This window comes from Lampris incognitus, chromosome 6, assembly GCF_029633865.1.
Source record: "Lampris incognitus isolate fLamInc1 chromosome 6, fLamInc1.hap2, whole genome shotgun sequence".
In the NCBI taxonomy this organism is placed as follows: domain Eukaryota; kingdom Metazoa; phylum Chordata; class Actinopteri; order Lampriformes; family Lampridae; genus Lampris; species Lampris incognitus.
Genome location: NC_079216.1, coordinates 44787655 through 44797784, shown reverse-complemented (window position 1 = coordinate 44797784; position 10130 = coordinate 44787655). Strand labels below are relative to the sequence as shown.

The window sequence follows — 10130 nt, the reverse complement described above, 5'->3', positions numbered from 1 at the left end:
AACTCATGTCCTGGTCCTGGTCCTCACTTCCGTCAACTTGCACTTTGCATTGCATGTGTCTAAATTTGAGAGCTGCTGCCATCTACAGGCAGGCCGGGATCTGTAGCAGAGTAATCTGAGTGGGTTCACACAACGGGGGGGGGGGGGGGGGGGGATTCCTCAACAAAATAGTGTAATGCAATGGTTGTAATACAGTTGAAACATACATTTTGCAGGCAGTTTCACTCATCTCCCATCAAAAGCATCCAGCAGCTGAAATGACGCAACTTTCCTATGTTTCTACATGTCCCAGGTTTGAATTGTGCATGGAATTAATCACAAACATAAGATTACAGTTCTGCAGTGGGGGAACCATAAAGTGCGCAGGCAGAATTACGACCAAGGCTCAAAGGGCAGCGATAAACCTTACACACAAAACAAAACAAAAACCAAGAGAGCCCCTAATCAACGATATCTTTAAATAAGATTGTTAGAATAAAATGTATGGCCCAATTCCTGGTTGGCCTTATTTTGGCCTTTACAGTGGTTCCTGAACATATTAAAGTGGTGGCCTTGGGTCAAATATCAAAGGAAGAAAATTGCATGTATATTCACCAGAGAGATACTTCCGACTACTAGAATATTAAATTAACCCTAGTAATATCTGGGAGCAGATGTAAGACGGTTGAAATAAATAGACTACACCACGCCTGCAGGTTTGTGAGTTATTACAGGCTCCACCAGCCGCTTGAAAATGATTTACTGCAAGATAATGGCATTTAACTTTTGAAACGTTTTATTTCAGGGGAAAACAGGTCGTTTTTTTGTTTTTTGTTTTTTTTTACTAAACTCCAAGCAATTGAAAGGAAGGCGCATAAATGCGTGCTCATCTGTACACCTTAAATTAAAATATATGAACAGAAGGTCAAGCAGTAATATTTCCATGCTTGCTTTGTAAAACATATATAGATCTCATTCAATGCATTATAAAAACGGAATATCAAATAGCATAAAGTTACCTAAAGGCCTACCATTTTCCAAAATATAGATATTTTGTTCATTTGAATGTGTACAGAACAAGCTGTGGTAGATATGTTTATATTGGGGTTTTTTGGGGGGGGTTTTGTTGCTAATATTAATGATGTGATTTAAATGATTTAAAATCATTAGGGCTTACAGTCAGCAGAAAGGTGATTATTTTTAGTTGTAACGGCCTCTTCTAAACATCAAATTAACAACAAAATATAGGAAACATGAAGGCAAAGACAAGCCGTTAGGTCCTACAAGAAAAAGTGAAGCATTGTAGAAGACAATTCCCTTTGTCAAAACCCAACAGACGAGTGGAAGCTCTGCCAGAATTTCCATTCATTCATTTAAATAATTGAGAAATTTAACACAAACGAGTGGGTTTACTAGATTGCTGTTGTTCTCTCGTCATATTTGTTGAAGATACAGAGTCTGGTTATTGTTTTCTAATCTTGATTTGCGTAATTGGGAGACTGTTATGCCATTGGCCAAAGAGGAACCATAAAATGGAGTGGTCATGCATCAACCCACAAAAGAGTGCAATGTTCAGCACCGGTTACACAGCTGTAATAGGAAAGTTACTAAACAAGAGAATTGTACTTTGTCTGGATTTGAATTACCAACAAAACATAATCATGATGAAATCTGACAGTTTGGATCAGCTCAAGAAAATGCTTTCCAAGGTAAGAATATACCCGTAAATTAATATTCTTCTTTTAGAGGGTGTTGATAATCTCTTTGCTGAAATCTTCCTTTCAAATATATAACAAATAGTCTGCAGCAGTTAGATTAAAATGTTCATTAACAGGCTTTATCCATTTGTGAATGTTGCTTATCTTATAGATTTATCTTCAAAGGAAACGGGTTATTCATGAGTTAGATTATGCATTGACCCACTACACAAACCTCGTACCTGTGATGGATGAACATGGTGAGAGCCTGTAGCTATGCTAATTCGTGCATGGCGGATCATGACATTGTCATTTAACCATGAGGACACACATTTACTGTGCATGGTAGGATAATCAATGCTGTCCACTCTTACAGTTTTCAATGATGGCACTGCAAAACGTCTAATGAGTCTATCGGGAACTATTCCTGCCTCGTTTCATGGTACCGACATATTTTCACCTTAAACCCTAATGACTGAAATAATTAGTAAAACTACAGCCATAAACTCTCTTTATCATACTGTGCAATCACAGTTCTACTCTAAATCTTCACTTTTCCCGCTCTTTCACAAAGGCAAAATCTACAACATCCCAGTATGCCTGTGGCTTGAGGAAAACTACCCCGAAACTGCCCCAATCTGCTATGTCAACCCCACTCAGGAGATGATGTTCATTAGAGGAAACTATATCACTGCCAATGGTGAAATAATGCTGCCTTACCTGCAGGAGTGGAAACCAGTGAGAAGCTAAATAATGTGCATTGTTGTAGAGAATAACACTGAAGTGGAGGGTGTACACAGGTATATGGAGTATACCCACATCTTCTGTCAGTTTACAGTAGATAATCACCTATCAGCCAAAATGCCATTGCAATATATATAGGAGAGTATACCCACTTTCTCCTCAGTGATCTAGCCATGTAGGTCACAGTATGCCTACCTTCTCAACGCCCACCACACCACTGCAGACAGACAGGCAGGCGGGCAGGCAGGCAGACAGGCAGGCAGGCAGACAGAGGCAGGCAGACAGAGGCAGGCAGATAGACAGGAAGACAGAGAGACATGTAGACAGACAGATAGGCAGGCAGGCATACACAGACACACAGACACAGACAAATAGCCAGTGCTAGCAACCCCGGCGGGTAACCGCCTAGCTGTGACAGAAAGACAGGCAGGCAGACAGACAGACAGACAGACAGTGCTTAGCAACCCTGGTTAGTAACCGCCTAGCTGTGTATATTGTTTAAATCCAGAGACAGTTTAGAGTTGGGACTTGGTAGAAATTTCAAAGTTTATTCCCAGGTGTACTTATGAAATCATTATTGGCACATTACATTGGCTTGACTCTTCCTTTTCTGTATCAGATTGAGTGTGACCTGGTGAGTCTGATTCAAGTACTGGCTGCAATGTTTGGCGAATCCCCCCCTGTGTGTATGAAACACCATCCAAAGCATGAACAAGCCTCCTGTGAGTAACTCTTGGACACGTTTCCATGTGTCCATGTCTGCCTGTCTCTATATCTGTCTAGCTGTCAGTGTTTCTGTCTCTCTTTCTGCACATTATGCCTAAACGACATCATTCTGGGTGTGCCGGATTGAGGAAGATATTGATAAGAAAAGTTCATATCTAGATCTGGGTCACATCTGTGCAAATATGTGAAGTGACTCACTGAACAGAGTGAATACATAACAAAGACTGACCCTTGTCATCCTGTTTGCGACACCTTCTTGTAATCTACTTCTCTATTTAACTGCCACGTCCTTTTTAGGTTCACAGCAGTTCCAAAGACAAATGGAAGGCCGCTCAGAAGCAGATGGAAATTCATATTTTTTCTTGACAAGAGATGATGATGATGATGATGGTCAACCTTTCCAGTGGGAAAACGAAACCAACTGTTAGCAACTGCTATGATGTACCTTGTAAAAAAAAGTTTATTGTATATGCTATGTATAGAAGCCATGCTGTGTTTTGTTAAATTTAGAGGCAAAATTGTGTCCATTTATTATTTAATCATTCGATAATTCAAGCATTGGCACAAATACACAGCGCTTTGTATAATTCAAGCCTTTTGAATTTGAGCAGTGCAAACTATCTGGGACAACAAAACATCACCTTTACTGATGTATGCAGGACTTTTCTAGCTACTTTAAAAAAAAATACAATTCGTTCACAGGTGGCTGACTAAATGGCATTTTAGAACTACATTGACCTTGTCTTTCTTTTTTTTAGACATAGGATAGAATGGGATGGAAACTAATTGGTCCCTGACTCTTTTCACTTGAGAATCTGTGAGCGTGTGAGAGAAAACACTGCCTCTGTTACTTTCAGTAATGTAACAGCTTGTGAATATTTGATCAAAAAGCTAAGCTAATTTTAAACAAGTTTAGCTTTAAAAAAACACACAAGACATAAATCTCGCCGGGCGTATTTCGTTGCTATGGCGATAGCTAGCCGAGCTAACCTCCTGAGCTACCGCGAGTGTGGACTTTGGTTTTTAAAGCCAGATGAATGATGATTCGAGTCTGATGAATTAGTTTTACTTAAAATAACTACAATCTCACTTAATAAAAACTGATAACTGTGTATTTTAAGTGAAATATCACGGTTGCTTCTGCGTAGATACTGCTTCCCAATGCGAGCAAGCCAGCTAAGTCTATATATAACGGTCGCTAACGTTAGCTAGTGTCTGCGACACTGTAGCTATTTATCCATAGAGATACCATTATATTTAAAATGTTACTTCGGTGCATTTATCCCTATTAAATAATTGCGTTTGCCACGTTTCGCCAGGAGTGAGGGGCGGAAAATAAACTACAATATATCAGATTGATCGCCAGTGCATGGACACCGTATAACCAAACATTTGTCCTGCTAAAGTTACGTGCCTAATGTGGTCTTTCGAAGTAAAACAGTCCTACATTGATTACCATCCGCTATCTGCACATACTGCCATACATTGCATGGTTCAGCCAGAGTCAGACGTATAAGTGTCTTTGGTCGGCTCCTTCCTTCAGATGGTAGGGAAGGCATTGCATGTCATGCTCTCAGAACATATCAAGATAATTTAGTACATTACAGACTGCAATATAACAGACCATAAAATTAAAATAAATCAATAAAATATCAAGCAAAACAAAATCAAATAGGAACACTCAACCCACTAGCATAGTATGTGAGTAGCGCCATGGCAACAAAATACACCCGGCGGGATCTTGCGTCACTTTCGTCCGCGGCCCGTTGAGAGAGTACTCGTCTTCTCCCGTACTTCTGTTAACCACGGCTCTGTAACTGAGCCTCCCGCGCTATCTACTGGCAGTACTGTTACCATTCACAATGAGGAGTTTCACAACGGGGGACGTACCGCGTGGGAGGCTCACGCTATTCTCCCCCCCGAACAGGTACCTCGACCGACAAGAGGAGGCGCTAGTGCAGCGACCAGGACACATGCGGCTTCCCACCCGCAGACACGGCCAATTGTGTCTGTAGGGACGCCCGACCAAGCCGGAGGTACCGCGGGGATTCGTACCCACGATCCCCATATTGGTAGGCAACGGAATAGACCGCTGTGCTACCCGGACGCCCCCACGTCTCTTATATTTTTTAAAAAGAATAGCAGACAGAGTCAAGACTTATATAGCCTATAGTGTAATGTCTGTAGACGCCTTATCTTACTGACATAAGAATAATTCAAGAATGAGCCGACTTCGTAGGTTCTTAACTGTGTAGCTTTTACTAGTGTTCGTTCAACATACAACCTTCATAACAGGGGCGTCTAACTTCCTGTATACGTCACACGCACTGCACGTACACCCGTGAGTAGGTCAAGTTAAACAAGTGACAGGACCTTCAAAATAATAGCATCTTTCATTCATTACATATAGGGTAATTTGGGTCAGTCTTTATGCATGCTCAGTAATCTCTACTACTACTGCTACTACTTTCGGCTGCTCCCGTTAGGGGTCGCCACAGCGGATCATCCGTTTCCATTTCTTCCTGTCTTCTGCGTCTTCCTCTGTCACACCAGCCACCTGCATGTCCTGCCTCACCACATCCATAAACCTCCTCTTTGGCCTTCCTCTTTTCCTCTTCCCTGGCAGCTCCATATTCAGCATCCTTCTCCCAATATACCCAACATCTCTCCTCCACACATGTCCGAGCCATCTCAGTCTTGCCTCTCTTGCTTTGTCTCCAAACCGTCCAACTTGAGCGGTCCCTCTAATATAATCATTCCTAATCCTGTCCTTCTTCGTCACTCCCAGCGAAAATCTTAGCATCTTCAACTCTGCCACCTCCAGCTCCGCCTCCTGTCTTTTCGTCAGTGCCACTGTCTCCAAACCAACATAGCTGGTCTCACAACCATCTTGTAAACCTTCCTTTTAACTCTTGCTGGTACCCTTCTGTCACAAATCACTCCTGACACTCTTCTCCACCCACTCCACCCTGCCTGCACTCTCTTCTTCACCTCTCTCCTGCACTCCCCGTTACTTTGGACAGTTGACCCCGTGTATTTAAACTCATATGCCTTCGTCACCTCCACTGCTTGCATCCTGGCCTTTCCACTGTCCTCCCTCTCATTCATGTACAGGTATTCCGTCTTGCTCCTACTGACTTTCATTCATCTTTTCTCCAGTGCATATCTCCGTCTCTCCCAGGGGTCGGGAACCTTTTTGACTGGGAGAGCCATAAAAGCCAAATATTTCTAAATATATTTCATTGAGAGCCATATAGTATTTTTAACGTATAATAAATTAAATATGTCTTACTTTTAATGCGACTTCTGGTGCTGCATGGTTTTGCTGATGGCCTTGTAGTCTGGTTCATACGTGGTGAGGTTGAGCTTCATGCAGGCGTTGAGGCTTCCATCAGTTAAACGTGAGCGTAGGTTGGTCTTAATGTTCCTCATATGCGAGAAAGACTGTTCACATGCATATGTAGAGCCAAACATGGTCAATACGGCAATACTCACACGCTGCATTGTGTGGTATGTCACAGGAAGCTCGTTCCAAGTTTTAAGAATCAGCTGGTCTTCAGGTTGAAGATTTTTAATTTCTGTCCACTTGTGTTCCCTCGCCAGCTCTGCTCGCTGTCGCGCAAGACTTTCCAACTCTCCATTAAGTGACTTGAACTTACTCATCCACATGTCTGATGCCTTCAGGTCAGCAACTTCCAGCTCAAAGTCTCCGATAGAGACCCCGGGGATGCATGTCAGGTCGATTTTGTCCACTGCACACTCATGTGGATGAGTGATGAACTTGAAAAGACCAGTGCGCGCACGAAATTCTCCAAAACGTGCTTTGAATGACTGCAGGAGATTGAACGTAAAGCCAGCTAGCTGCTGGAGATCCAGATGTTGAGTGGAGTCACTTGCTAAGCATGCATCTCTAAATTGTTGCAGTCTTTCAAAGTGCAGAAGACGACCTGTTTCAATGTCCCTGAGAAAGACTTCCAGCTTGCTTTCAAATGCAAACACTGCTTGTTGAAGGGATGAGATTGTATTTCCAATACCTTGCATTTTCACATTGAGCTGGTTCAGATGGCCAGTTATGTCCACGAGATAGTGAAACTGCAGGAGCCAGTCAGTGTTGTCTAGCTCAGGATGCTTGACACCTTTCATTTCAAGAAAAGTCCGGATTTCACTCAGGCAAGCTGCAAAACGGCTGAGCACCTTCCCCCTTGACAACCAACGCACGTTGCTGTGTAAAAGCAGACCGGGATAATGATTCCCAACTTCTTCTAACAGAGCTTTAAACTGGCGATCATTTAAAGCTCGGGCAACAATAAAGTTGACCACTCGAATGACCAGAGACATCACCTCGCCAAGCTCCTGGCCACACGTCTGAGCGCAAAGCGCCTCCTGGTGCAGGATGCAATGAAAACTTAGGATGGCTCTCTTTTCATGTTCACGGAGAAGCGCTACAAATCCTTTGTTCTTCCCCAACATACAGGGTGCACCATCAGTACAGACAGAAATAAGTTTATCCATCGGTAGTTTTTTTTCTTTAGCAAACTCCATGAAAGACATGAATAAATCCTCTCCTCTTGTTGTCCCTTTCATTGGCAAAACAGCCAAGCTTTCCTCACGCAGTGTGTCACCTGCAGCATACCTGGCAATTATACTGCACTGAGATAGATGGCTAACGTCTGTTGACTCATCTAACGCGAGAGAAAAGTATGTCCCGGCGTTTATGTCCTTAATTTGTGTTTCCTCGACTTGATTTGCCATCATGATGCTACGATCGTGCACAGTTCTTGCTGACAGGGGCATGTCTTTTATTCGTTTGATTATCTTGTCTTTATTTGGGAAGTCATCAAACAGTTCATTGGCCACATCAAGCATGAATGTTTTGGCATACTCGCCATCTGTGAATGACTTTCCATTCCTTACTATTGCCAAAGCCCCCGCAAAGCTAGCGGAATTCCCGTCACCTTGCTTGGTCCACACACGTAGTTGCTGCTGACTCGTCTGCACTCTCCGCTGTAGCTCCTCGCATGCCCTTTTCCTGCCGTCCCCCGCTGGATATTTCGATGCAAATGAAGCATGGTGCGTATCGAAGTGCCGCTTTATATTTGACCGTTTCATCGATGCAATTTTATCGTTGCATATTAGACATACCGCAGATCCTGCTCTCTCCACAAATGCAAATTCCTCTGTCCACGCAGCCTGGAATGCACGGTAATCATCGTCTTTTTTTCTTTTCGCCATCTTTTCCGTTACAAGGGTTGAAGCGGATAAACTAGTTGGCTATCTGATAAAATTGATTTCTTCACCTTTACAATGACCCGGACATGCTCGCGAGCCATTGGTTCCCAACCCGACCCACGGGTGACCCGTGACCCGTGAAATTTATCTTCAAAACTAATTTCTGTTTACTTTAAAATGACACAGTATTATTAAGAAATATCACAAGTATTTTAAAATCAGTTCCAAACTGATTTTTTTGAAAAAAAAATAATTTTCAACTCAAAATTGTCTGGGAGCCATATGCCGTCACCGGAAGAGCCATATATGGCTCGCGAGCCATAGGTTCCCGACCGCTGCTCTAAGCTCTCCTCAACCTGCACCCTACTCTCGCTACAGATCATAATGTCATCCGCGAACATCATCGTCCATGGAGACTCCTGCCTGATCTTGTCCATCAACCTGTCCATCACCATTGCAAACAAGAAAGGGCTCAGAGCCGATCCTTGATGTAATCCCACCTCCATCTTGAACCCATCTTTCATTCCAACCGCACACCTCACCATTGTCATACTTCCCTCATACATATCCTGCAGCACTCCTACATACTTCTCTGCAACTCCCGACTTCCTCATACAATACCAAACCTCCTCTCTCGGCACCCTGTCGTATGCTTTCTCTAAATCTACAAAGACACGGTGTAACTCCTTCTGGCCTTCTCTGTACTTCTCCATCAACGTTCTCAAAGCAAACATCACATCTGTGGTGCTCTTTCCTGGCATGAAACCATACTGCTGCTTGCTAATCGTCACCTCTCCTCTTAACCTGGCTTCTATTACTCTTTCCCAAATCTTCATGCTGTGGCTGATCAACTTTATACCTCTGTAGTTGCTACAGTTCTGCACATCGCCCTTGTTCTTGAAAATCGGCACCAGTATGCTTCTTCTCCACTCCTCAGGCATCCTCTCACTTTCTTAGATTGTGTTAAACAACCCAGTTAAAAAAAAACCACTGCCATCTCTCCCAAACATCTCCATGCCTCCACAGTATGTCATCAGGACCAACTGCCTTTCCACTCTTCATCCTCTTCATAGCTGCCCTCACTTCCTCCTTGCTAATCCACCGCACTTCCTGATTCACTATCCCCACATCGTCCAACCTTCTCTCTCTCTCTCTCTCTCTCTCTCTCTCTCTCTCTCTCTCTCTCTCTCTCTCTCATTTTCTTCATTCATCAGCTCCTCAAAGTACTCCTTCCACCTTCTAAGCACCTTCTTCTCACTTGTCAGCACATTTCCATCTTTATCCTTGATCGCCCTGACTTGCTGCACATCCTTCCCAGCTCGGTCCCTCTGTCTAGCCAATTGGTACAAGTCCTTTTCTCCTTCCTTAGTGTCTAACCTGTCATACAACTCACCATAAACCGTGCTTGCCCAGCCATCCGGCAACTCTTCACTACCACCCAGTGCCTGTCTTAACTCCTCCCTGAACTCCACACAACAGTCTTCCTTCTTCAACTTCAACCGTTTGATCTTCGGCTCTGTCTTCACTCGCTTCCTCTTCTTGGTCTCCAAGGTCCTCCTACAGACCACCATCCAATGCTGCCTAGCTACGTTCTCCTCTGTCACCAACTTGCAGTCTCCAATCCCTTTCAGATCGCGCCTTCTACATAAGATATAGTCCACCTGTGTGCACTTTCCTCCACTCTTGTATGTCACCCTGTGTTCCTCCCTCTTCTTGAAATATGTATTCACCACAGCCGTTTCCATCCTTTTCGCA

The 10130-nt window shown here is 43.4% G+C and overlaps 1 protein-coding gene across 2 annotated transcripts; it reads left to right on the top strand.

The window, feature by feature from the left end:
• Nucleotides 1-1554: 1554 nt before the first annotated feature.
• On the top strand, nt 1555-3873 carry zgc:123278 (uncharacterized protein LOC641569 homolog). 2 transcript variants are annotated; one of them, XR_008810405.1, is made up of 6 exons: nt 1555-1688; nt 1849-1936; nt 2053-2118; nt 2251-2376; nt 3040-3142; nt 3444-3468. XR_008810405.1 is itself a non-coding variant. In XM_056282590.1 (6 exons), the coding sequence occupies exons 1-6, from the start codon at nt 1641-1643 to the stop codon at nt 3572-3574; spliced, it is 600 nt and encodes a 199-aa protein (XP_056138565.1). In that variant the 5' UTR covers nt 1555-1640; the 3' UTR covers nt 3575-3873. The 2 variants fall into 2 exon arrangements, 1 of the variants encoding a protein (XP_056138565.1); XM_056282590.1 differs by having other exon boundaries at nt 2251-2414; nt 3444-3873.
• The last annotated feature ends 6257 nt before the right edge of the window (nt 3874-10130 follow it).

Bases quoted from the DNA above. Each gene is read 5' to 3' on its own strand.
- zgc:123278 (XM_056282590.1), top strand. From the start codon at position 1,641: ATGATGAAATCTGACAGTTTGGATCAGCTCAAGAAAATGCTTTCCAAG. The intron at 1,689-1,848 runs GTAAGAATATAC...CTTATCTTATAG, and splicing joins TCAAGAAAATGCTTTCCAAG to ATTTATCTTCAAAGGAAACG. The intron at 1,937-2,052 runs GTGAGAGCCTGT...CCACTCTTACAG, and splicing joins ACCTGTGATGGATGAACATG to TTTTCAATGATGGCACTGCA.